We start from the raw sequence: 27418 nt of genomic DNA, 5'->3' as shown, positions 1-27418 counted from the left end.
AATGTAGGCCGTACTTAAATGATGAGGGATTCTACCCTGGGAAGCAATGATTCTGAAAAAAATTTGGAATTTGTGGTGGATAATCAACTACAGATGTGCTCCCATCACAATGCTGTGGCCAAAAGGGCTAATGCAATCCTTGGATGCATAAGCAGGGGAGTCTCAGGTAGTAATAAAAAGATTTTATTTCTGTATTTGGCACTGGTGTAACTGCTGCTGGAATACTGTGTCCAATTCTGGTGCCCAAAACTCAACAAAGATGTTGATAAATTGCAGAGGGTTCAGAGAAGAAACACGAGAATATTTGGAATATCAGAAATCATGCCTTATAGTGACAGACTCAAGGAGATCAAACTATTTAGTTTAACAAAGACAGTTAAGGAGTGACTTGATTACAGTCTATAAGTACCTACATGGGGAACAAGTATTTGCTGGATTGAAGAAACCATTATTAGAGAAAAGTATCGCACAATTCAATAGCTGGAAGTTGAAGAAAGCAGACTAATTCAGACTGGAAATAAGGCATAAATTTTCGATAGAGTAATCAGCCACTGAAACTTACCCAAGATGGAGATGGATTCTCCATCACTGACAATTTTAAAATCGAGATTGATATTTTTCTAAAAGATATGCTCTAGGAATTATATTGGGGAAGTTCTATGGCCTGTTATACAGGACGTCAGACTAGACGATAACAGTGGTCTCATCTGGCCTTGGAATCGATGAATCACATTTGGATTCCTAATACGTTTCAGAAAACTATGCATTGTTGAAGAGAAGCTCAGGCCCATTTTGCTGTTTACAGCCATGAAATATATAACAGCCACTACACCATCATACAGACACAAACTCTTCTTAACCTAATCACATGAGCAGACAATGAAAATATCATGCTGGTACGTAGGAACGTGAGAATTTTTATTTATTTCTCAATCTTTTTTCTTATAACAAAACAAATATTCTAGGTAGCATCATACAGAACAAATACAAAAATAATTAAAATCAAAAATAAGAAAATGTTTACACAATGCTTGGATTTTCATGAAATAACCACATTCCCAGCATGCAGATTTTTTATGGCACAGCATGATATAAAAAGTATAAGCAACTAACATAGTTATGTGGTTAGTTTTATACCTTGTTAAAACACTCAAGCCTGGTAGCGATGATTGATTACTTAGCTTCCAAGTGCACATACAATTCATAAAAATAAATAAAATTTAGGAAGACCTTTCTAGAATGCAAGCCAAAGCTGTTTTACAAAGAAGTCATGTTTAATAAACACCCAAAACCTAGCATTAACACAGTCCTTTGACATTAGACTTTGGTGGAGTTAGTGACACAACTGCAAATGCGTTTCATAGCATCCAGTAACTGTTCCTTAGAATTTGTATTTGTTTGTATATACAGTGGTTTATGTTAAAAGGAAATACTTTGTCTCATTTCACTATCATTATATTCTCGGAGGAGGAAAATAATCTGTACTGCGATGAAAGAGGTTGTTTTTTTTTTTTAAATGTAAGGTACTATTTTTAACTTAGAGATCATCACAATATTTGACCCAGTCCTGCTTCTGATAACATCAATATTAATAGCCCCAATTCTCCCTGTACATGTCAATTACTTAAAACCATCCACTACTCATGAACTAACCAGTGAACTTCATATTGTTTAAAATTTATTTATATATTTTGTTTGAAGTGGCAGATACATGACATCAAATTCTTCCAAAGTATTCTGGTTTTGATAGGTGTTCAACAGAATGATGTCATGTTTTCTTGAGTATGAATTAAATTGCTATTTCCCTCTCTCCCTCTCGCTCAAAAAAAGTTAATACTCTCTTAATATTCCCAAGACTGGAAGGACCCAGGCTATTATTTATGTTAGATTTCTCTCTATAATATAAAATGGTTCCGAAACAACACATGAACTGTTATGTTCCATTAAAGTATGATATAGGTGCTGAAAAAAAAAAATCTATTTGTGAGTGTATGGATATTTTTTGAAAAAAATATCTTGTAAACTTTGCATGTATATGCTTTTTTAAAGATTTTTTTTAAATGTCAGATTTTAAAGCTGGTATAAAATCTATAGTAACAATAGATTATTTAAAAAAATAATGCAAGTTAGTGTAAGAATTTGTATTTGCACACAACTGCAATCTCTAACTGTTAAGTGGTACTAAAGAGAAGTCACAGGTGACAGCCTGAGATGAGAATTAGAGTAATTCATTTATTGTGTTCATGTAAATGTCTGACAGCTAATATTTATAAGTGCCTGCTGCTTATTTACATTTGGTAGTTGACAGGGGTGACCATTCAGACAAATAAATCTCTCAGTGGATGACACCTTAGTTTATTTTTAATTATGTTAAATTTAAGAAACTTTCTAGACCTTCAGAGGTTCAATTCTGCAAATGAGACTACTTGCATTAAGTAGCATGTCTAGGTATCTGAGCCCAAGTGATCACAGACATGGAAAAGCTTCCCTGTATCTGAACATAAGAACTGCCATACTGCGTCAGACCAAAGGTCCATCTAGCCCACTATCCTGTCTTCCGACAGTGGCCAATGCCAGGTGCCCGAGATGGAATGAATAGAACAGGTAATCATCAAGTGATCCATCCCCTGTCACCCATTTCCAGCTTCTGGCAAACAGAGGCTAGGGACACCATCCCTGCCCATCCTGACTAATAGCCATTGATGGACCTATCCTCCATGAACTTATCTTGTTCTTTTTTGAACCCTGTTATAGTCTTGGTCTTCACAACATCCTCTGGCAAGGAGTTCTACAGGTTGACTGTGTGAAAAAATACTTTGTTTTGTTTGTTTTAAACCTGCTGCCTATTAATTTCATTTGGTGACCCCTAGTTGTTGTGTTACGAGGAGTAACTAACACTTTCTTATTTACTTTCTCTATACCACTCATGATTTTATAAACCTCTATCATACCCCCCCTTAGTTATCTTTTTTCCAAGCTGAAAAGTCCCAGTCTTACTAATCTCTCCTCATACAGAAGCCGTTCCATAACTTTAATATTTTTTGTTGCCCTTTTCTAAACCTTTTCCAATCCCAATATATCTTTTTTGAGATTGGGCGACCACATCTGCACGCAGTATTCAAGATGTGGACATACCATGGATTTATGTAGAGGCAATATAATATTTTTTGTCTTATTATCTGTCCCTTTCTTAATGACTCTGAACATTCTGTTTGCCCCCCCCCCTTTTCTTTTTTTGACTCCCACTGCACATCAAGTGGATGTTTTCAGAGAACTATCCACAAGGACTCCAAGATCTTTCTTGAGTGGTTAGCTAAATTAGACCCCATCTGCAATTATAATACACATTAAGTACTGCTTGCAATCCTACCCTGCAGACTACAAGACTAAAATAAACCGAAACACAACTGTAAAATAAAACTGGTCTAAAGTATAAAACAAGAAGGTGAGGGAGAAATCTGAATTCCACCTCAGCCTGAAGCACGGCTCAGCAGCCAACCCTGGAAATGGTTCTGTTCAGTAACCACCAACTGCAACGCCATCTCTCTCCACTACACCTCTTTAGGAGATGCATCCCCTCCCATTGTTTCCAGCCTACAAAAAGCCAGCGTTATTTCACTCTTTATTTACTACAGTAACAGAAATCAGGACTTTAAGATCTGGAAGCCAGGGTAACTGAAAACACTACACAAATTAAAAGGAAAAAAACCACAACTCTCAAGCTTCTCTTGCTGTAATCTTTGTGTATCAGAATTAGCATCAAACACAACAGAAAGGCCAGCGTCACGTGTATGGGAGTTCAGTGTAAAAGGAGCCCAGGCAGCAACTATATAAAACAGACTACAGGGGTGGTAGGCTTAGGGCAGTCCCCACCTCCTGGGGTATGTTAGAGCCATGGCGTGAAGAGCAGAAACCCATATTCCCCCTCGAAAGCGGCCATGCCACCCGATGGGAACTAAGAGAACAGAATAATCCGAATCTTTGAAAGAAAACAAACAAACCCCCTGAATAAAAAACAAAATCCCCCCCTCCCGTGCCCGGGGTTAACCCGCCTCGGCCGCAAATCCCCCCCGGGTTAACCTGCCTCGCCCTCAAAAAGCCCTCCCCCCCCTCCTCGGGGTTAACCCGCCTCGGCCCCAAATCCTCCTCCCTCCCCCCCCCGTTACCCTCCCACGTCCTTAAAACGCCCCCCCTCCTCGGGGTTAACCCGCCTCGGCCCCAAATCCTGCCCCCCCGTTAGCCCATCTACCCACAGAACAAAAGCCCCCAGCACCCGCCTGAACAAACTCCGCCCGAGTTAGCTCCACCCCTTTACCTCACCCAACATGGCGGACGAACCTACCTTAGCCGCCACCGCCGCTCCTTCGACTCTAGTCCCGATGGCCCGATTTCATTGGCCACCGTTTGGCAACCCGCGAGGTCAGTCGCAGCCAATGAAAGGCGAGGACGGCGCACGAACCGGCTGGACCCGTCCGGCTGCCCTCCCCAGTAGCCATTGGCTCACTTTGCTCCGCCCCGTTGCGTGCGCTGTCCTCTGTGCGCAAGCGCATCCAGCTGGTTGTGTCCAATCCACTCCTGGCTTTCGAAACTACACCGGCTTCAAACCCCGCCTCCTGCCTGGCGAGGTGTGGTTGGTGGCTGTGGCGCTAAGCAGGGAGCCTACGCCGGGCAGCCACGTGTGCCTAGCGGAAAGAAGGGGTCGAACGCTGAGGTGGAGGAATTCCGCTAGCTCTGGGGTGAGCCTGGCCACGCCCACAGGAGGGGGTGTGTAGCTGCTGGGCGAGCGAAGGGTTAATGTCTCCCTGCTGCCCTGGGAGGTTCCTCCTGCCGGGGCCGGCTCGAGCCGCTATTGCAGGCGCGCGCGGCTTCTGTCAGCGCGGCCTCGCCCGCAAAGGTACAGTAGTGGGTACGGTGCCCAGCGGCGGGGTTGCTGCATTCGCTCCGCTGCCAGCGGCTGGGGCCCGGCCCTGCCGTGGCCATCCGTGCCGGCCCCCTCGCTAGCAACAGCTCCCCGGCCCCTGCCGAGCCTGCATGGTTCGGTAACTGCTGCGTTTCAGTGGTCCCCGCTCACGGAAAAGGGAGTGGTGCTGGGTATCGTTAGCAAGGCAGCGGGGGCTGGCCTGGCCCGGGAAACAGGGGCTGCTGATGTCCGGCTGGAGTTGGAAGGACCTTGCTAGTCCTATCTCCCCAGTTAACAGCTGCTGGGCTTTCCTAATGTAATTTGTTGCCAACCCCCCTTACCCCCCAACGGGCAAATGCAGTTGAGGGGAGGGATCACATTTAGCCGTAATTCTTGAAGTTCTCGTCTCCTTTTTTTCATTGCCTAGGTTGCAAATAGTTAAAAGCCTCTCTCTGTCAGATCTTTTGGAGCAGTTTTTATTAAAGAACCTTTCCCTGGAAGCTTACAGATGAATGGTAACCCACCACTCCAATATGTCAGTGTCCCTATTTAGGTCCTGAACCTCCAATCGGTAGTACACACGTGTAAGTGAGACTTCTCACAGGCATACAATTAAGTCAACTTGTATACAGTTAAGCATGTATACTATTGGTTGAAAGATTGGGTCCTTAGATGTTGCTGGATATTGGGGTTTGATGTCAAGATGTGTGATGTCAAGAATGTATCCGCAAATGTGTACCTTGAAAAATTTATACAGTGAAATAAAAACTTACACAATCAATGTTTAAAAAATCAGATTTCTGTGTGTTGCATCTACTGTTATTACAAGTAACTCCCAGATCACTAAAGCTAAAAGATTTAGAGGAAAGAAGCAAGCTTCACTATTTTCCCTGTATAGTCTGACTCTTTCCAGCAAGGGAAGAACATTCTTTTTTAAAAATGTGACTGGTAGGGGGAAATATGTAGGACTCCAGGACAGATGTAGTTCCTGAAGCTACTTTTAATACTTTTTTAGATGCTGACTCGAATTTTTTAATTGAGTACATAACATGTCATCAATTATATGTAATATTATTACATAACCTCATCAAGGTTCTTTTCTGGGCAACTAGACTGTGCAATGCAGAGAGGGGGTTGTTGCTCTTCCATCCTTCTCTTTCTTTGGTGGCCTGTACAAAAGGAAGAAGTAGGCGGATCTTTGATAATATTGCTTTTAAGTATACTGTAAAACTGTTCAATTTAGCAGCAGTTTACTCATATTACTTTCATATTTCTGATCTATCTGTGGTGGAAAGTAATGCCTGATCTTGAAAACATTCACTGTAAATTACTTCAAACATTTTTTTTCTTTAATTTACAGAGGAATGGAATTTTCTTGGCGCAAAGGAGAATGAAAAGCGGTTTTATGAGACCAAAAGAAGTACTAAGGATTTTGGAGAGATCACATTGTAACAATAAAGAGTTGCTGGCAACTGAAGATTCGTTTCATGTTTCTTAAATATTGGTTGACGTTGAAAATTTAATTGTGCCCCTAATTCAGCATGGAATCTGGCACTTCCCCCAAGAGCAATGTAATAAATTGGGGAATGCAGTTTTAGGACAGCAAGTTCATAATGTTCTATTCTAGCCATGATTTAGTGCAGTTAATGTTCTAATTGTTTTTTGAAGCGTAACATACATGCATTCAAATACTTCAAAGAATGGAAGAAGAAAAAAGTAAGTTTATTAAAAATAAAGCATTATTTGTAATCATTAGGCAGATCTTCTGAGGGAGTCTTTTTATAACTAATGTGGGTAGGATTGGCCAGCCTTCATTTGAAAACAAGACCCCAACCTAACTAAATTAGAGTGATTAAAGCTGCCAGCGTGACACAGTTTGACTAAAGCCTCCGAGTTTGTGCTGATTTTTTTTTAAAAGAATTTATATATCATAGTGGACAGGAAGCAATTTACTTTTCTCTGGCACTTCTGGTTCTATATTTGTAGCACACACCTTGTATTCTTTAAATTATTCAGCACTCTCTGTGTCCACAATAGCGCTTGCCAGAAATACTATATCCTTCCTATGGAGAAAGAGTGCCATCTTATGTGTGCCTATAACCTGTTAACTCTGCTTGAGTATCTTTACTTTGCCATGCATCTCCTGGGGTCAAAATTCAGGGTTTTTTCTGAAGTCTGTAGGTCTGCCACTGTTTCTGGAGAAGTTTACTTTCAGTGCAATTGGTGTTTGGCAACTTTAACAGAAAAAAGAGAATCATACACTAAAAGAAAGCAGAAAATGCACATGCCTCACTGAATACTACAAGAAAGTATTGCTGGTCTGGCAACACTTGGTCACTTTTGGGCTGGTAGGAGATGATTCTTGTATAAAAATGAATGCAACCTCACAGACTCCATTTCAACTTGCTGCTTTTAGTAGCAGCTTGCTAAGGCCACATCTTAACGTGTGTAGCCTTGACAGTGGGATGGTTTTCTCTTTCCCATGTAAGTACATTCTCAGGCAGTGCTCTCTCAAATGTCTACTGTTGGTAAAGCTAGCTGAATGAAAGCAGTTTGGAGAAACTTGGTAAGAAGCAAGAGGCTGCCATCATATAATCTCTCTCTGATCTTTTTATCTAGCTGTTTATACTGTGCCTGTCACATCTGAATGCCTGGATGTGGAGACCCTTAGCAATGTCAGTGGCGAAAGAGGTGAAGGTGATGTCATCTATTTTTTTTTCATTATGGGTGGCAGAGGGGACATGGTGATAAATGAGTAGTGCTTGTGGAAATTATGGTGGGAATGACAACCTGAAGCCTGAAATAATGTCCACGACAGGGTAAATATAACAGGCATCCGCAGTGCAAGTTCCCTCAGCTCTCAAGGTGGTCGCTCTCCAGCTAAGAGAGTGATTACATCTCCATGGCCTTTCAGGCCCTTGGCCTCTGCTGGGACTGCCAAAAAAGGTGCCAAATGTGGAGGTGACATTAGTAATGTGGATACCTGTCCACTGAGAATTGGATTGAGAATGTGAACTTGTTTCACATAGGGGCATCAAGCAGCCATGATTCTTTCTAAAGAATTATACCAAACTTATTGTCCTGGGATGTTAGCAAAATAGGTAAAATATGTGAAGTGCTTTGAAGAGAAAAAGCACTAACTGTAATAACAGTAATTTTTATTCACTGTTGACCCTGGGCTGGATTTGAACTGCTGACCCTGATGAACTGATGAAATGCTCTGTGTACCATTGCCAATCCTTTGAGGTATCTAGTTCATCATTAGCATCCAGCCACAACAATTGTTGAAAAAGCTGAAAAGAGGTAAATCATGGAAGCAACAGTACAGGGTTGTAATCTTGCTGTGGTGAGATCTGCTATTGAATTTGCTAATTTTTAACATAACTCTTTTTTTAAAATAACCTTTTTTCCAATTTTTTAACAAAAATCCCTCAAGGAATAAAAGCACTTCTAGTAGTGCAGGGATGTCTCTCAGGATTTGTTGGCTGTTGGAGCTCTGACGTGGGATTCCACCTGACCAATTTGTGTGTTTTCAGGATGGACATTGGTGTTCCTTGTGTTAGCTATCTCTGTGAATATAAGGGTTAGGGAGAAGGTATTGGCAGATGGCAAGTGCCCTCCCCATCCAATCAGCTTAATGGAAAAAAGCACTCTCCAAATCTTGCCTCTTAATATTAAAGGTGAGCCCATTGCTGCCATCCATACGGTTGCTGATCTCGCACTCATAAGAGAGCTTTGTGTTCCCCTTCCCCCTCCAGAAACCAGCTTCCTTTACATTACTCAACAGTTGTCATATTTGGTAAACAGAAACCATCCTGCCTAAGGAAACTATACCAGCTGTGGAAATATTTATTCATGTCCTTGCAAGTACTAAACATGTTATCCTGTGACTTCTAAGAAGATAATATGCATAGCCATTTTATGTCTGAGGATATTTACCCATCCAAATTAGCAGTCTGAGACAAGAACATAAAGATTCCTCTCTAAGTATGATAAAGTTATTTAGAAATTAGTTAAGTGATAAAACAGATGTACTGTAGTTCTTCCTGGATTCTTTCATAGGCAAAGAAGGAGCATCTTAATACTAATAATACATTTCCTTGTCCTGACTGATTTTGTGACACATTGAAGAATACACTTTTTATTAGAGACCTTTCCAGTTAAAATATTGGCAGCACTAGGCGTTCCCACAAAAGGGTTCCCCATGTCGACTGTAGACTGTGGACTCATGTGCCTTGCAAGAGAGAGGACTGTGGCGCCAGGGACTCTTATTAATTGGTTTTTCCGTTTTTAAAAAAAAATGCTTTTTATAACCATTCCCAAGGAGGGAGGTATGCTTCTGGGTGTAGTATAAGTTAATAAAACTAACACCACTTGGCAAACAAATGTGTTAAGCTGCACTTGCCTGAAAATATTTACGGGTTTTTTCTGATAAATATACTGAATATATTCTTAGGATAGCACAGTTATCAACTTGTGGAGATGTGAAAAAGTATAAAAGCTTGGTAAAAATACCTATTGTGTGATGCAATCCAGTCAACTAAAAATTTTGTTCTTCTTAATTATTTTTATGAGCCTCAGTTATAATTCATCTCTAGCAGGAATAACTTAACAGCACCCAGAAAGAGAGAGAAGATTTTAAACTTCCTTCCTGTTTGATGGTACCAGAATTTTAACAAGGGACACTTCTGAGCATAGGTGCTGACTCTGTGGGTGCTCAGGGACTCAAGCACCCACAGAGAAAAAATAAGGGGTGGAACTCGCTGGGGCTGCTGCTCTGGCGGCCCTGGGGCTGCCCCGCCCGTCCGCTGTTGAGCGGTGGCTGCCCTGCTGCTCACTCCTCTCTGCCCTGCCCCGCACTGCCCTTTTAAGGCAGGAGGGGGCAGAAAGGAGCCAGCAGGAGGCGTTCAGGGGAGGGAGCAGAGCAGGGGTGAGGCTCCGGGGAAGGGGGAGATAGCCAGTGTGCCAAACCAAAAGTCAGCGCCTATGCTTCTGAGTCTCCAGAAAGCCCCTCAAGCACATCACTTGATTACACTTTCATTTTCAGTTTATATTTAGGGCCAGATTTAAGTGGCTAAAAATGTAAAGAGGGGTTTGGTGGGATTTTTAAAAGTGCCCAGGAGCCTTTGAAAATCTCACTATGTCCCTATCTGCATGTTTAGGCACCTAAATGCTTGTTAAAATCTGGGCATTAGAAACTGTATGCTCTTGTTGTAAACAGAAATGTGCATTTCAGGTGATGCACAGATGTTTTGGAGGCAAATGGAAGATGAAAGAGTGGACTTCATATTTGAGCAGGTGCAAAACGTATTGCTGTCTCTGAAACAAAAGATCAAGGATGGAACTGCAACAAATGAAGGTTTGAAACCCTTGTAATAGTTATGCATGACTAGAATCAAATTTTGGGCCACCTTACCTGAAGCTGTTTGATAATTTGCCAGACCTTAGCTGTAAGTGTACAAAAAAAATACTGTGCCCAAGGATGGTGGTATTATAATTTATTATTCATATTATCATAGCACCCAGAAACACCAGTCTATGGACCAGGACCCCATTGTGCTAGATGCTGTACAAACATGGAACAAAAAAAGAGAGCCAGCCCCAGAGAACTTGCATTCTATCGGTACATCTGCACTAGTGACTATACACATCAGTGCATGTCCATAACCCCCCTACTGTCCACACTTAAACTCCAGAAGCACATGTCTGAAGGTTAGTAGAGGGCACGTAAGCTAACACGCCTGAGGAATGTGGGCAAATACATGTATGGCCCCACACCCCTGCCAGTTTGCAGTTTTGACGGACAGAAAGGGGCATGTATCAGGTCTCGAATTTCACTAGTCCTCCATCCCCATTCCCACAATGCACTGAACTTGTTTCTGTCTAACCCTCCTTACCGAATCTATAAATGTCTCTGTTGTCCGTCCATCCTTCCTTCCTCCCCCCAGCCCCGGTTTTCACCAGTAGTAGCAAGCTGCACTGACTACATCAAAACAACTTTTCCCTACCCTCTTTAGCTTAATATAGGTGAATGTGAATCCTGCTCCAAGAGCAGCCGCCCAGCCCACTAGCCACATTCACATGCCAGTCAACGTGTGCTCAGAGTACAATGTCCTCTACTACTTGCCTGGCGTGCAGGAACAAATATATGTACCGGGAAATTTCACAGAGGATGGAGTTCAGGGGACTCTGTCCTCATACTGGGAACACATCAAGCACTTGAGGGTCCTGGACAGAAAAGCAAAAGACTCCAACAATCGCTCTGGGAAGGCTCGTCGTACATGCTCCTTCTATGATGGTCAGAAGGAGGTGCTGTCAAGGGCTCCCAGTACAAAGCTTGAAGTGGCTCACGCTCCCTTCCTCAAGTCCCCCAGCCTCAATGTCTGACAGGAGGCTAATGCGGGCCAGGGTGAGGAGGCAGCAGGGACCATAGAGGATGCCTGGAAGACCCAGAGGACAAGGAGTATGTGATTCTCCACTGCTACCCAGAGGAGCTGGTTAAGGAAGGCCTCTCCCCTGATGAAACTGAGGAGGACCCCGAGCTGTGGCAGGAACCAGAACTCAAGGCTGGTAAGTTACAGTGGACCCCCATACACACCCTCCTCGCCAATATCCCCTCTTGCTCTGGTGTTGTACTCCTGATTTTAAAATTCAGGGCATTTGCAGTACTTGTGCACTGACTTTTCCTCCCTGGATAACATGCCATGCATTGCTGTCTCTCTGAGTTTGAACTGCAGTGCTGTTCAAACACCCTGTCCTCTTACCAGATTCCTTCAACTCCACCGACCTCCATCCAGCCCCTGCTCTGCTCCATCCTGAAATGGTCCCCAAGAAAGACACTACTATAAGTCAATCAACAACTATTATGCATTTAGCTAAAGCAGGGTCTTACAAACAGATTATTAATGAAAAAATCATTGTGCATTTCTCAGCCAGCAGTCTGGCAGCAATGGTCCCAGAGCTGTCTGGTGTGGGGGAAAAGAAGGGGCAAGTTAGAAAGCTCCTGATTGGGCATGGGACAATTGTAGAAAACATATAGGTGTTTATGTAAAGTTAGTGACAGCTGTGTTTCGTTGCTTGGAAGATTACACCCCCCTGACCTTACCGTCCCCTTACAAATGGGAGTGGCACAAAATGGGGATGGTGGGAGTGATGTTGCGGGTCAGCGAGGTTAGGTCCGGGCTAGGGAAGGGAACAGAACACAGTAATAGAATGCTTTGGTTGTTTGGGGAAAAGTTACTCACAGGAGTCCTTTTTCCCATGGAAGATTACAACATTTTTACCACCCCCATTCCTGGTTTCTGGCCTCTCCCTGCATTGAGCCATGGTGCACAAGCCAGGGGAAATGGGGGGGGAAGAAGAATCAAGTCTGCTGTTTGGATAAACACGGTGCAGTGTTCCTTTGCAGTAGAGAGCTTGTGGTGGTTACCTGGAACCACAGGGAAACAAAGTTGCAGTGTGGCTCTTTTTTTCCACGTGCATTTCATCATTGTTAGGCAGGCATCGTCAGTGACTTCAACATTGGCAGCCATGCCTAGTAGTTAGAGCTTGTTTGTCTTCAGAAATCAGAGCCAAGGGTCAGCGCTGAAGTCAGGAATGGGAGCTGAGAGTCAGGACCAGGTTTTCTGGAGTGAGCTAAGGCTGCATCAAAGGCTGAAGCAGGGCTGGATCAAGGCAGGAGCAGGCTGGGAACAGGTAGGCACAGGAGCTGTTCCAACTGTGGGTGAATACTTTGAGCAGCCATTGAGCTACTGGTTCTGGGCTTAAGAGCCAGTCTGCTGACTCTTCCCACCAGTCAGGTGGTGTAGCCAATAAGGTAGCCGACTACAGGCCCACTGGGCTCATTCTGTTATCCAGAAACTGGCTCTGCTGCAGGCCCTGCTTCCTGACAGTATCCCCTGACCCCCACCCCGAGGGTGCCTCCTTGGGGCCTGGTTTCTTGGGAAACTTCTGATGGAACTCTTGCAATAGGTCTGGAGTGTGGATGTTCTCTACCAGTTCCCAGCATGGCTCCTCCAGACAGTAACATTCCCAGGCCACCAGGTACTGGAGCCTTTCCCTAACTCGCCAAGAGATGAGGATTTCATGAATCAAGTATTCCTCCTGTCCACAGACTGTTATGCGTGGCGCTGGCATGTTGGAGAAGTTTAGGTATGGGTCATCAATGCAGGGCTTTAAAAGTGAGATACGAAAGACGGGATTGATCTCAAGGACTTGGGACGCTGTAACCTGAAAGCCACTGGCTTTACCTGTTCTGTAAGCTTGAAGGGGCCCAGGTATTGGTAGTTTAGTTTGGTGGATGGCAGCTCAATTTAAGGTTCTAAGCAGAGAGCCAGACGTGGGAGCCTGTGGCCAAATTGGGGAGCAGCCTGGTAGTCTTGATGTGCATTATGTTTATAGACTTCTTTGGAGGACTGCAAGTATTCCTTGCGCTCCCGATGCAGCTGGTGTAGGTGGGAAGCTAAATCTTCAGCGGCTAGTACTGGGGAGCTCACAGGTCAGTCTGTGTGGAAGTGAGGGTGAAAGCCATAGTTTGCAAAGTGGACTACTTTGGACTGCGGCGTGGACTGCATTGTTATATGCAGAGTTGGCACAGCATAGCAGGGAAAGCCAGACATCCTGGTGACAACTCAAAAGCAGCAAAGATACTGCTCAGGATTTGATTGACTCTCTGCCCACTAGTCTGCGGGTGATAGGTGGAAGATGTGACTGGCTTGATGCCAAAGAGTCTGAGAAATTCCCACCAGAATCAGGAAATGAACTGCGGACCTCAGCCCAATACATTGCCCATCAGTAACCCATGATAGCAGAAGCCGTTTTCCAGGAAGAGCTGATGAAGCATCCCATCTTTGTTAGAATCCTAGAATATCATAGAATCATAGAATATCAGAGTTGGAAGGGACCTCAGGAGGTCATCTAGTCCAACCCCCTGCTCAAAGCAGGACCCAATCCCCAATTAAATCATCCCAGCCAGGGCTTTGTCAAGCCTGACCTTAAAAACTTCTAAGGAAGGAGATTCCACCACCTCCCTAGGTAACGCATTCCAGTGTTTCACACCCTTCTAGTGAAAAAGTTTCTCCTAATATCCAACCTAAATCTTCCCCACTGCAACTTGAGACCATTACTTCTTGTTCTGTCATCTGCTACCACTGAGAACAATCTAGATCCATCCTCTTTGGAACCCCCTTTCAGGTAGTTGAAAGCAGCTATCAAATCCCCTCTCATTCTTCTCTTCCGCAGACTAAACAGTCCCAGTTCCCTCAGCCTCTCCTCAAGTCATGTTCCAGTCCCCTAATCATTTTTGTTGCCCTCCGCTGGACGTTTTCCAATTTTTCCACATCCTTCTTGTAGTGTGGGGCCCAAAACTGGACACAGTACTCCAGATGAGGCCTCACCAATGTCGAATAGAGGAGAACGATCACATCCCTCGATCTGCTGGCAATGCCCCTACTTATACATCCCAGAATGCCATTGGCCTTCTTGGCAACAACAGCACACTGTTGACTCATATCCAGCTTCTTGTCCACTGTAACCCCTAGGTCCTTTTCTGCAGAACTGCTGCCTAGCCATTCGGTCCCTAGTCTGTAGCGGTGCATGGGATTCTTCTGTCCTAAGTGCAGGACTCTGCACTTGTCCTTGTTGAACCTCATCAGATTTTTTGGCCCAATCCTCTAATTTGTCTACATCCCTCTGTATCCTATCCCTACCCTCCAGCATATCTACCACTCCTCCCAGTTTAGTGTCATCTGCAAACTTGCTGAGGGTGCAATCCACACCATCCTCCAGATCATTAATGAAAATATTGAACAAAACCGGCCCAAGGACCGACCCTTAGGGCACTCCACTTGATACCGGCTGCCAGCTAGACATGGAGCCATTGATCACTACCCGTTGAGCCCAACAATCTAGCCAACTTTCTATCCACCTTATAGTCCATTCATCCAGCCCATACTTCTTTAACTTGCTGGCAAGAATACTGTGGGAGACCGTGTCAAAAGCTTTGCTAAAGTCAAGGAGCAACACGTCCACTGCTTTCCCCTCATCCACAGAGCCAGTTATCTCGTCATAGAAGGCAATTAGATTAGTCAGGCATGACTTGTCCTTGGTGAATCCATGCTGACTGTTCCTGATCACTTTCCTCTCCTCTAAGTGCTTCAGAATTGATTCCTTGAGGACCTGCTCCATGATTTTTCCAGGGACTGAGGTGAGGCTGACTGGCCTGTCGTTCCCAGGATCCTCCTTCTTCCCTTTTTTAAAGATGGGCACGACATTAGCTTTTTTTCGGCCATCCGGGACCTCCCCCAATCGCCATGAGTTTTCAAAGAAAACGGCCAATGGCTCTGCAAGCACATCCACCAGGAGGTTGACAACAACCAGGATTACTGAGTGTCCCCAGGAGCATGGCAGTTCTACAATGAAGTCCATTGATATATAGTAGACCATGGCTGTAGAGGTAAGGGAAGAGGCTGGAGGAGACCTAGGGGGGTTGATTGTGGGTTTTTGGTATGGGCACAGAGATCGCAGATAAGCCTTGATGTAATCTTGTAGGCTTGGCCACCAGAAGCTCCTCAAGACCAGATTACAAGTCTTGAACTGGCCAAAATTCACCCTCCCACAGGGAATCATGGCATAGTGTCAATAGCTGATGACTAGGTTGTTCCTCCGGAACACAGATACAACCCTTGCAACAAAGAAGGCTATTCTGTAGTCTGATCCCTGAGTTGCGTATGGTATCCATGTTGTTCAGAGCCAGGCAGATCTGGATTACGAACAGGTCATCAAGGAGAAGGAAGCGTATGGAGGGCGTTGGGCTGTTGTCGATTGTCCTATTAACAAAGTTGGACACCTTGAGCATGGTGGCAGAGGGCTCTTCACCAGGTTTGAGATATTCATCTTTATGGGGTAGGGCAACAGCCTTCCCTTTTCTCTTCCCTGGGCGATAGGTCATAGCAAAGTTGAGGGAAGTGAAAAAGAGGGACCAGTGGATTTGGTGTTGGTTAAGGTGTCTAGCAGCCCATAGATACTCTAGGTTTTTGTGGTCCATGGGAATCAGGCTTCTTCTAGGAAGTGATGCCACTCCTTGAAAGCTGACTTAATAGCCAGTAGCTCCATGTCCCAAAGATGTTTTTTTTTCCACCAGCATTAGTTTGAAAGTAAAAGGCACAGGGATAAAATAGATTGCGGGGGCCTGCATGTTGAGATAATACTGCATCTATGGTGTTGGCCTCAGTGCTAAATGGTTTAGTGAGATCTGGGTGAATCATGATTGGTACTGAGGTGAATGCCGCCTTCTGTCAATCAAAGGCCTACTGAGCCTCCGTGGACCAGGTGAACCAGGCTGCTACTTGTAGGCGCACTCTTATAGGTGCAGCCAGGCTAGAGAATCCTTTAATAGATGGCCTGTTGAAATTGGCAAACCCCAGGGATCACTGGATCCTGCATATATCCTTGGCACAGCCCAGTCAGATGTTGCTGTCCGGTCTGTGGGTCCATGGCGAGTCCCTTGGGTGAGATGATATATCCCAAGAATTCCACTGTATCGTTATCAAACTCACATTTCTCGAGCTTTGTATAGAGGTGGTTTTGGCAGAATCTCTCTAAGACAGTGTGTGCATGATCATTGTGGAGGTCCTGACTTCCAGAGAAAATGAGGATGTCATTCAAGTAATTGACAATAAATTGGTCCAGCGGTCTGTAAAGATGTCATTTATGAAATGGTGGAAAGTCACAGGGGCATTGCACTACCCAAATGGTATGACCAAATATTCGAAGTAGCCATCCCTGGTATAGAAGGCGCTCTTCCATTTGTCTCCTTCCAGGATCCTCACCAAGCTCTAAGTTCCACAGAGGTCCAACTTTGTGAAGACCCCTTGCTAAAGCAGAGTCTTTTGAGCAGCTCATTAATAAGTGGTAAAGGGATACTGGTTTCAGACTGTAATCTTGTTCAGAGCTCAGCAGTGCACACAAGACTGGAGGGAGCCATCTTTCTTTGCCACAGAGAAGCTGCGGGGATGTGGAGATACAAATGAACCTCTTCTGCAGGTTCTCCTCAAGATAGGCCCAGAGTGCCTGTAGTTTGGGTTCGGAGTGCACATAAATGCACCTGAAGTGATTCTCTGCTCCCAGCTGGAGGTGAATGGGGCAGTTGTGGCTCCAAGGGAGGGGTAGGATGTCAGATTTCTTTTTGTCTGACATGTTGGCAGAGTGTGGATATTTAACATGAATCCATGGAGTTATTTGGGAGGTTGTGGGCGTTGCCGGGGTAGCTTTTGAATCCTTTCTTTGCATCTCTGAATTCCTTGGAGGAACGAGTGTGCCACAAAGGGTTACTGGTCCCAGAGTGTCTCTCATGAAATAAGTTTGTCGGCAAGATGGAAAATCAAAGCATACTGTGCTTGATTGCCAGTGGATGCGAGGGTCGTGGGTGATGAGATAGGGGACGTTAAGGACAACTGATGAATGTGGTACACAAATCTGTCCAAACCGGAGAATTTCTTGGTGGTCTCAAAGAGTAGTTACCTCTAAGGGAGCTGTCTGGTAGGTGATTGATTTGGATGAAAGGGGTGACCCATCTGTGAACTCCACTAACTCAAATCTTTGTGCTGGGTGAGGATACTGTGTGGTCGGGTGAACTCCAGGTCTGTGAAATTGCCTGAGGCACCCAAGTCCACCAGTGCTTCTTGGTTGATACCAGGCATCTCAGGGTGCTGGAGCTGGAGCTGGAGAGGGAGTTGGATTGGCCGCAGGGTACCGGCGGACGAGAGTTGGTGTACGCTGCTGGGAGAGGGGAAGGGCACCTATCCAGCCTGGAGCTTCCTGTCAAGGCTGGGGTTTGGTGTTTCTCAACCAAGGTGTAGATTGGACTTGGCAGGACAGCTTGGTGCAAAGTTTGCAGTATAGGCTTGAGGCCTGGCATCAATTCTGTAGCCAGGCCTGGTTGACTTGCATGGGTTAGGCCAGTGGAGAGAGGACTAGTGATGCGGGGGATGGGGCAGGGCTAGTGGGAGCCAAGAGGACCACCTTTTTTCTTGGTGCTGTTCTGTCAGGCAGTTGTTGATCTTGATGCATAGGCATCCAGGCCAGAAGGAGAGTTTATATATGCCAGTTCATCCTTTAGGCCTAGCCAGAAATGATAACACAACATTAATATTGTCATTTAGGCCCAGAGGTAGTAGCACAGGGTGGCCTTCTTCCACTTGAGGTCTACTACTCAGTGCTAGAACTCTGCTGTGTATCTATAGCAACTGGCCAGCACCCCTGTTAGAGCACTTGAAGCACGGTTTCGGCCATACGCTTGGAATTTGCGTCAGCGAAGATCACTGCCATAGCTTGAATGAAGTCCTTAAATTGTCCCAGAAGCAGGCTTGATTTTTTTCCAGCAGCAGAGATGCCCAAGGCAGTGCCCCCCAGTTAGCAGGCTAACAATCAGACCCACTGAGGCTTGGTCAGTGGGGTACAACTGTGAGTGTAGCAGAAGTAGGAGCTTGGGTTTGCCGGGGGGAGGAAGCTGACGGTGGTACAGCTTGGGCTTGCAGGACTGCATTCTGCACCAGCATGGTGACTGCCAGGGCTTGCAAGGTCTGTAGAGCTCCAGCTGTGTGTTGGAGAGAGACTGGCCTTTGTAGAATCCATGCTCACCATATCAGTTCTAGTTCCCTTAGCGTTTGTGCTGGGCTGCTGAAACTGTCAATGGCTGGGACGTGGGTGGTCATGCCTAGTGTGACAGGAGTTAGAGCAGGAGTTGGTGGTCAGGAACTTGAGCCCAGGGTCAGAGCTGGAGACAGAAACCCAAGGGTCAGAGGTCAGGAATCGGAGCTGAGGGTCAGGATCTGGTTATCTGAAGTGAGGCAAGGCTGGGTCCAAGGCATGATTAGGGCTAGGAACAAGTAGGGACAGGAACTATTACAGCACTAGGCAAATGCTTTTAGCAGCTGCCAAACTGCTGCTTAAGAGCCAGTCTGCTGACTCTTCCAACCAATCAGGCCATGTAGCCAACCAGGCAGCCTAACTACAGGCGAGCTGTGTTCATTAGGTTGCCTGGAGACTGGCTCTGCTGCAGGCCCTGGTTCCTGACAGACACAGGACAGGATTATCCGGGGAGGCTGAGGGAGGTGAGAGGTGTTTTTGCTTTGCTTCTCTGCACAGAAACCCCGTACGATAGCTGAGAATAGCATCAGTTCCCAGATGAATTGCTTCGCAGTCCTGTAAGCTTATTTCAGCAAATTTCTGGTGCAACTGCAGCTGGGTCTTGAGATTCAGTGGCAGGGCAAGTCTGCTTGGTCCACCTTCATAGCTGACCAACTCCGTCCATTATGTAGTGGGGGGGATCAGTAGCAGAAAGATCTCCTCCTCCAGAGAACTGGAAAGCCATTTCTGTTTTCAATTTTGGTACCTTGAAAACTGCTGTGTTCTCCAGATGTTAGCCATCCTTTAAAGAAGAAATTGCAAACTGGTAACATAGCCCCTGGAAGGAACTGCCCCTCCTCACTCCTCCAGCCCCTTGAGTCAGTGTGAACATTTTATATTTAAAACATTAGTACATTTTTCTTAGCATTGTTAGCCTCTGTTCCTTCCTCATGGGCTGCAAAAGTCATTTGACAATCCAGGATAGTCTAACAGTTGCATTTCTGAAACCTTGAAAAGTATCAAAATTGTAGCCTTTTACAGAAAAGTTGTGTCATGGGGTGGGATTTCTTGACTTCTTCCAAAAAAAGAAAAAATTTATAATGCTGCCCTTTTCTTCTAATTGGCAGGACCTTTGGCTCCCAAGAGGTAAGCCATTCCACCGGGAGTATAGGAGCAACAACCCAGAGATCGTAGAGGCAGACAGAGAAGGACCAGGGAAGAGTTGCTCATAGAGATGGACAGGAGGAACCAGGAGAAGTTTGAATTCCTTGGAGCACAGGAGGATTGGGCTCTTCGTCAGGAAGAAACATTGATGAGCCAGTTCCTGCAACTGGAGGCACTTCATAGGGAGTGGAAGCATTCCCTAATGGAGAGGCTCTTTGAACTGGTGGCCAAATGAGTTCAGTGTCTGCCTGCTGCTGGAGCCACTGAATCTGTCCATGAACCTCCAGATATCGCCCCCACCCACCACCTCTTCCTCTGGCTGCAGCTGGAGGATTCTTTTTTATGGACCCCCCTGAGTGATTGGGTAGGGAGCCTGCAGGACTCCTGGGACCTCACCCTCACTCAAAACCCCTTTTAGGGGGAACCTCTTATTCTCCTCCTGGACGGTGAGCCTGTGGGAGTCCTGGAGCCCCACCCAGTGCCCACCCCAAAGCCCGTGCAGGAGATCTTCCCTGTTTTCCCAGAGAGAGATTTTCCCATCATTTGCCCTCTTGTCAGGAGGAGAGCAAGGGTAAGGGTGCAGAGATTGCAATGTTTGGTCAGTGCTCATAAATGTATTCCTTTAATGTTTTAAAAATTGTTAGCGGACCTTTTTAAAAATATTTTAATTATACATTCCACATAGTACTTTTTAATAACTGTTATCGTTTCCTTGACTTGTGTGTGGCTCCTCTCTCTTAAATATAATCAACAGAAGATGTTTTCAGGTTCGGGATTGGGCCCCACAATCCATAGAACATGAAATTGAATGATGTATTACTCTCTGTTGCCATGATATTGCAAATGCTTTCTGTCTGTCCCAAACCACACCTATCCAGGTTCAGAAATGTCCCAAGGATACTCAGGAGGGATGGGGAAAGTGCAGTTAGTGTTATGTGCTTACAGAAAACAGTAGTACTCTGCGACAACAAGAAAAGCGGTAGATAAACATCTTTATGGCTTAGTTCACATGCAGAAATCAAAATTTCAGTATCATTACAGCAGTGACAGTATCTGCCACTACCCTGTCCATAAACGGCCCCTCTCTTTGCCCCCAAAACCTTGACCAGTTGCAATCATTAGCACCACTGACAGCAAACAATTAAAAGAAGGTTTCAGAGTAGCAGCCGTGTTAGTCTGTATCTGCAAAAAGAACAGGAGTACTTGTGGCACCTTAGAGACTAACAAATTTATTTGAGCATAAGCTTTTGTGGGCTACAGCCCACTTCATCGGATGCATGAATGTAACATATAGTAAGAAGATTACACACACACACACACACACACACACACACGATTAAAAGGTGAAAGTAGCCATACCAACTGTAAGAGGCCAATTAGTTAAGATGAGCTATTATCAGCAGGAGAAAAAAACTTGTGTAGTGATAATCAAGATGGCCCATTTAGACAGTTGACAAAAAGGTGTGAGGTTACTTAACACGGGGAAATAGATTCAATATGTGTAATGACCCAGCCGCTCCCAGTCTCTATTCAAACCCAAGTTAATGGTATCTAGTTTGCATATTAATTCAAGCTCAGCAGTTTCTCATTGGAGTCTGTTTTTGAAGCTTTTCTGTTGCAAAATTGCCACCTTTAAGTCAGATGAAGTAAGCTGTAGCTCACGAAAGCTCACGCTCAAATAAATTGATTAGTCTCTAAGGTGCCACAAGTACTCCTTTTCTTTTTGCGAATACAGACTAACACGGCTGTTACTCTGAAACCTTTAAGTCCGTTACTGAGTGGCCAGAGAGGTTGAAGTGTTCTCCTACCGGTTTTTGAATGTTATGATTCCTGTTGTCAGATTTGTGTCCATTTATTCTTTTGCCTTGAGACTGTCCGGTTTGGCCAATGTACATGGCAGAGGGGCATTGCTGGCACATGATGGCATATATCACATTGGTAGATGTGCAGGTGAACAAGCCCCTGATGGCGTGGCTAATGTGATTAGGTCCTATGACAGTGTCACTTGAATAAATATGTGGACAGAGTTGGCATTGGGCTTTGTTGCAAGGATAGGTTCCTGGGTTAGTGGTTCTGTTGTGTGGTGTGTGGTTGCTGGTGAGTATTTGCTTCAGGTTGGGGGGCTGTCTGAAAGCAAGGACGAGTCTGTCTCCCAAGGTCTGAGAGTGAGGGATCATTTTTCAGGATAGGTTGTAGATCTTTGATGATGCGCTGGAGAGATTTTAGTTGGGGGCTGAAGGTGACAGCTAGTGGCGTTCTGTTGTTTTCTTTGTTGGGCCTGTCCTGTAGTAGGTGACTTCTGGGTACTCTTCTAGCTCTGTCAATCTGTTTTTTCACTTCAGCAGGTGGGTATTGTAGTTTTAAGAATAGTTGATAGATCTTGTAGGTGTTTGTCTCTGTCTGAGGGATTGGAGGAAATGCGGTTGTATCTTAGAGCTTGGCTGTAGACAATGGATTGTGTGGTGTGTCCTGGATGGAAGCTGGAGGCATGTAGGTAGGCATAGCGGTCAGTAGGTTTCCAGTATAGGGTGATGGTTGTGACCATCGCTTAGTAGCTCAGTAGTGTCCAGGAAATGGACCGCTTGTGTGGATTGGTCTAGGCTGAAGTTGATAGTGGGATGGAAATTGTTGAAATCATGGTGGAATTCCTCAAGGGCTTCTTTCTTTTCCATGGGTCCAGATGATGAAGATGTCCTCAGTGTAGTGCAAGTAGGGTAGGGGTGTTAGGGGACGAGAGCTAAGGAAGTGTTGTTCTGAGTCAGCCATAAAAATGTTGGCATACTGTGGGGCCATCCGGGTACCCATAGCTGTGCCACTGACTTGAAGGTATATATTGTCCCCAAATGTGAAATAGTTGTGGGTGAGGACAAAGTCAAAGGTCAGCCACCAGGTTTGTCATGACATTATCGGGGATACTGTTCCTGATGGCTTGTAGTCCATCTTTGTGTGGAATGTTGGTGTAGAGGGCTTCTACATCCATAGTGGCCAGGATGGTGTTTTCAGGAAGATAACCGATGGATTGTAGTTTCCTCAGGAAATCAGTGGTGTCTCGAAGATAGCTGGGAGTGTAGGGCCTGAAGAGAGAGAGAGTCCACATAGCTGGACAATCCTGCTGCTAGGGTGCCAATGCCTGAGATGATGGGGCGTCCAGGATTATGGATCTTGGGTAGCAAATAGAATATCCCTGGTCGGGTTTTGAATCGCTGGCGCGCGCGCGCACTCTCTCTCTCTCTCTCCTTCCCCCTCCCCCCCCGAGATTGAGTGCTCCGGATAACAGAAAGTTGTAAACAAGTGTGACTTGCGAATAGAAAAACATTTTACAATGACTGCATTACAGCTTGGCCATAGCACAGCACAGACCCAACCCTAAGGTGAGAACTCATGGAGGTGCCCTGTTTATAATTGTCTTTAGTGTGTGCAATGTCACAGGAATGAGCGGATATAATGTGGTTCTCACAACAAATATTTTGGTGGCCTCAGAGTGCTGCCACCAACTCTTGCCAGTCGTCACTCTGACAATTTTTCCTAAAAAACGTAATTAACTTTAGGAAAAACAAATAAATATGCACATATCTGTGTTCAAATCATTGTAATTTATTTATACAGGCTTTTTTTTGCGAACTCAATAATAAAAATAATGTACAGTTGTTGTCTCTGTTCTTTACTGGACCTACACAGAATAGAAACACAAATAAGGTGCTTTGCATGTTCTTATCTTTTGCTTTTTAGGTTGTTGGTTTTTTGGGGTTTTTTTTTTTTTTTTTTTAAGACTTGCTAGCTGGTAAGTCTGCTGCTGTGAAAAGTAATATTTGTACATTTGTTAATATCACTTTTCACAGAAGCAGACATACTAGCTAACTTGGAGGCAGTGAAAAATGATTATTAATAAACATATAAATATCACTTTTCACAGCAAATTTACTCAGCCCCTGCAAGCTGGGGGACAAATTAAGCCCTGGATGGGGAGGTGGGTAGGGAGGCAGCAAGGGCCAGGAGTGAGGGAGGGGTGGTGAGCCTGGGGCTGGCATCCGCTGCAGCATGGCTGGGGCTGGAGCCCAAAGCCCTGTGGCCAAAGCCTGCCACCTGCCACCCCAGCCAGAAGCCTGAGCCCCACCGCCCTCAGGAATGTGGGGAACTCACACTGGCTGCCTGCTCCTCGGGCATTTGTGGCTTCAGAGGAAGGCAGGGCCCAACTCCTGCTGGTGGCTCCAGAGGATGGGTTACTGCTCTCCCCTATCACCCACCTAGGAGTCTGTGACCGCAAGAAAAGCCTCTGGTGCCGTGTTTGAGAAACGAATGACAGGAAATAGGGGAACAAAACCCCCACGAAGTTATGTAGCCCTAAAAGTATGTACCAATGTTCCCTCATGTGTTTGTCCCACAGCTGCATAGGGTGTGAGGATGTCCTTTAGAAGAAATAGATGTCATCCTCTGCCTCCCTGGGTGATTCCACCACACTGTGCCAGTTCTTCATCTTCCCCTGTGCAAGTTGTGTGCACATATGGCATCCTGATTTCCTTTGGCTGCTGGGAACCAGGACCAGTGTGAATATGCATGGGATCCAGCTGCCTGTGCAGAGCTTTTAAACCAGACTTGTCCTGTGCCCACTCAGGATGGAAGCACTCCCCTTCACCCTCACAAATGCTATACAGTGTGTGGCATGCAATGGCATTTGCCACATTGACATCCAGACGGGTGCATAGGCTACACCCATGGGATCTGAGTCTACTAAACACATGCTCCATGACCATTGTGCAGCTCTACTGAGTTTGTAACCGCACTCCCATTTTCCAGGGTCATTAATGTCAAAATATGGTTTCATGAGCCAAGTTAGGAATGGGTATGTGGGATTCCCCAAAATAACAGTTGGCACAGATAGACCATACAGAACAATATCATTTCTGGGGAATAAAATCTCCTCTTCCTCCTTCAAGTACAATCCTGATCTCCTCAGCACCCTGGTGTCATGAACCTTTCCCAAGTTTGTATTAATAAATCTCTCTCTGAGGTTCATGAAGCTTTGCAGAATGAGTTAATAGTAACCTTTTTGGTTTGCATACTCGCCCCCTGTGGTGGGCAAAGTATTGGGATATGGGTATCACTGATGGCCCCTGCACAGTTTGGAAACCCCATCCTTGGAAATCCTGTTGTTACTTCTGGAACTTTTCTTATGACAACCACCCATGGGTAGCTCACAGTGTTACTTGCCTCACAGACCTGCACAACCACAACCCCGACAGTGGACTTTCCAACCTCAAAGTGATTTGCAATGGACCTATGGCTATCTGGTGTTGCCAGCTTCCACAGGGTAATATCCACCCTCTTCTACACCAGAATGGCTTCCCTGAATCAAGTGTTCTAGTGCTGGAAGTTTGGTGCATGCTCCTCAGATGGCTCCTTGAAGGTCTGTTTCTTCACTGGGACAGTCTGAAGCCACTGCTGGCCATCTCTTGTTTTCCAAAACCATGTGATCCCACCACACTTTGCTGGTCCTTCTTCACCAGAAGCGACAGTCCACCCAAGGGCATACGGCGGCAATATTGGCATTTACCATATCTGTATCATGTGAGCTGAACGAATTGTCCTTGACCCTCCGGGTCAGCCACCTTCAACATGTCAAAGTTCTGCTCAAATTCCATTGAGCATTTCACCGATCACCTACTCCACTGCATAAATGTTTGTCTCGCAATAAGGAGCAGGAGCAGAACCGAGCACCATTCCATCGCTTCAAGTCTTCCACCCAGCTCAGCAAGAATAACAATGAGGGGCGACGTGATCAGGAACCGCCATTGGCAACTGTGTGGGAGATGGTATCAACAACACACAGCAAACTGGTTCCTAGAGCGTTTCCCTGTCTGCACAGAACCCTGGGACACCATCCCTGAATTGGTAGCGCTAACCTAGCTTAGCAGCAGCATGGATGTGAGCGTATACGTTTACACTGCGTTTCACCATGTCCAGCACAGCATAATGTACATATTTGGCATTTTGTGGGGAGCATGCACGAGCATGTACATGGTCCAGTACTTAAGTCTGCGTGCCAGTGTAGATGTAGCCTGCGTTCAAAAGCATCCCCATTAGGTGGGGAGCCCCAGACCTAAATCCAGGCCTGAACGAGTAAATGGGAAGCGAGGCATGATCAGCAAAAAATTCCTTGCTGCCTCCAAAGGGGTGCTTAGTTTGATTAATATGCATTTTGACAAGCTCGCTTGAAAACCTGTTTTTCTGCTTTTATTAATGTAATTTTGCCAACAGCTAATCCTCAGTGTGGCTTTTTATGTATACGGAGCGGAGATGTTTATGCGTGAGAAATAACTGGAGCCTTGTGTGTTCATTTCTCTTGAGCATGTTTTGCACTAGAAGCTGAATTCTCCAGTTAATTGAATGGGTTCACATTGTAATTATGATCTCCTGAGAGTCTTTGTTAACTTTGGAGTCTCCGTTGTAACTTTAGATTTTCAGCAGGAAAAACTTTATAATGGAAGAACTTGGGGAGTCCATTACAAGATCGCTTTGATGGCATTAAGAGGTGAAACTAATTTCAGTGCAAGCCTTCAGAGATTCCTTAGGCTTGATCTACACACAATGTTTGTATGGGTTTAACATTTTGGTTAGGAGTGTAAGTTTTTTACCAAAATAGTTATACCAGTACAACCCCCAGTGTGGATGGCAGTTACGCTACCAGTATAGCTTGTTCCCCTTCTATGAGAATAGCTATACTAACAGAAAGCGCCTTTATACTTGTATAATGCATTCCACACTAGGAGGGCTGTTCTGCTTAAATGAAACTAGTATCGCTAAAGTGGTACAACTTTTGTGTATACAAGCCCTCAGTATTGGTATTATGCAACATTACAGCAGCACAGTGTTGTACGAGTAAATTTAAACTCCTGTGCTGATGCAATAAAAATGTGAGATAAGACTTTAACTCTCACACTGTTCTATAAAGTCCCTGTTATGGTATCACCATGAAATATCAATGCAAGCTTTTACTGCCATTTAACTGCTGGTGTAGTGGTACATAAGAATGGCCATACTGGGTCAGACCAAAGGTCCATCCAGCCCAGTATCCTGTCTACCGACAGTGGCCAATACCAGGTGCCCCAGAAGGAGTGAACCTAACAGGTAATGATCTAGTGATCTCTCTCCTGCTATCCATCTCCACCCTCTGACAACCCCAGAGGCTAGGGACACCATTCCTTACCCATCCTGGCTAATAGCCATTAATGGACTTAACCTCCATGAATTTATCCAGTTTTCTTTTAAATCCTGTTATAGTCCTAGCCTTCACAACCTCCTCAGGCAAGGAATTCCACAGGTTGACTGTGCGCTTTCTCCACACCACTCATGATTTTATATACCTCTATCATATCCCCCCTTAGTCTCCTCTTTTCCAAGCTGAAAAGTCCTAGCCTCTTTAATCTCTCCTCATATGGGACCCATTCCAAACCCCTAATCATTTTAGTTGCCCTTTTCTGAACCTTTTCTAATGCCAGTGTATCTTTTTTCAGATGAGATGAGGGAACCACATCCGTACGCAGTATTCAAGATGTGGGTGTACCATGGATTTATATAGGGTAGCACAATAAGTTACTATATGGCGAACTGGCGTTTGAGACTGACTTTCTCTCTTGCTTCCTTGCTCTTTAATAAACATTGTAGCTAATTTGAAAATGGCGATAATTGGCTTTGGCAGAAACAGCATCCAGCCCTTCTCAGCAAGAAGAT

The 27418-nt window shown here is 45.1% G+C and overlaps 2 protein-coding genes across 6 annotated transcripts in view; one reads left to right on the top strand and one right to left on the bottom strand.

Moving 5' to 3' along the window:
- CAB39L (calcium binding protein 39 like) overlaps window positions 1-4567 on the bottom strand; it is a 109637-nt gene extending 105070 nt beyond the window's left edge. The window contains exon 1 of one of the 5 annotated variants that reach the window (XM_037893461.2): window positions 4343-4567. The gene's annotated coding sequence lies outside the window, so the exon portion shown is untranslated. Of the gene's footprint in view, window positions 1-3469; window positions 3976-4342 lie in introns of those variants that run through there. The other 4 variants (XM_043532998.1, XM_043532966.1, XM_043532979.1 and 1 more) reach the window with 4 other exon arrangements.
- A 66-nt stretch (window positions 4568-4633) lies between these two features.
- LOC102932781 (SET domain bifurcated histone lysine methyltransferase 2) overlaps window positions 4634-27418 on the top strand; it is a 98064-nt gene continuing 75279 nt past the window's right edge. Inside the window, exons 1-4 of the mRNA XM_043545670.1 lie at window positions 4634-4894; window positions 6261-6616; window positions 7520-7597; window positions 10137-10259. Of these exons, the coding sequence (XP_043401605.1) occupies window positions 6601-6616; window positions 7520-7597; window positions 10137-10259 (217 nt within the window). The 5' untranslated portion in view covers window positions 4634-4894; window positions 6261-6600. The remainder of the gene's footprint in view (window positions 4895-6260; window positions 6617-7519; window positions 7598-10136; window positions 10260-27418) is intronic.

This window comes from Chelonia mydas, chromosome 1 (genome assembly GCF_015237465.2).
Source record: "Chelonia mydas isolate rCheMyd1 chromosome 1, rCheMyd1.pri.v2, whole genome shotgun sequence".
Lineage (NCBI taxonomy): Eukaryota > Metazoa > Chordata > Testudines > Cheloniidae > Chelonia > Chelonia mydas.
The sequence above is the reverse complement of the archived record's forward strand: the minus strand, read 5'-3'. Positions and strand labels throughout refer to the sequence as shown.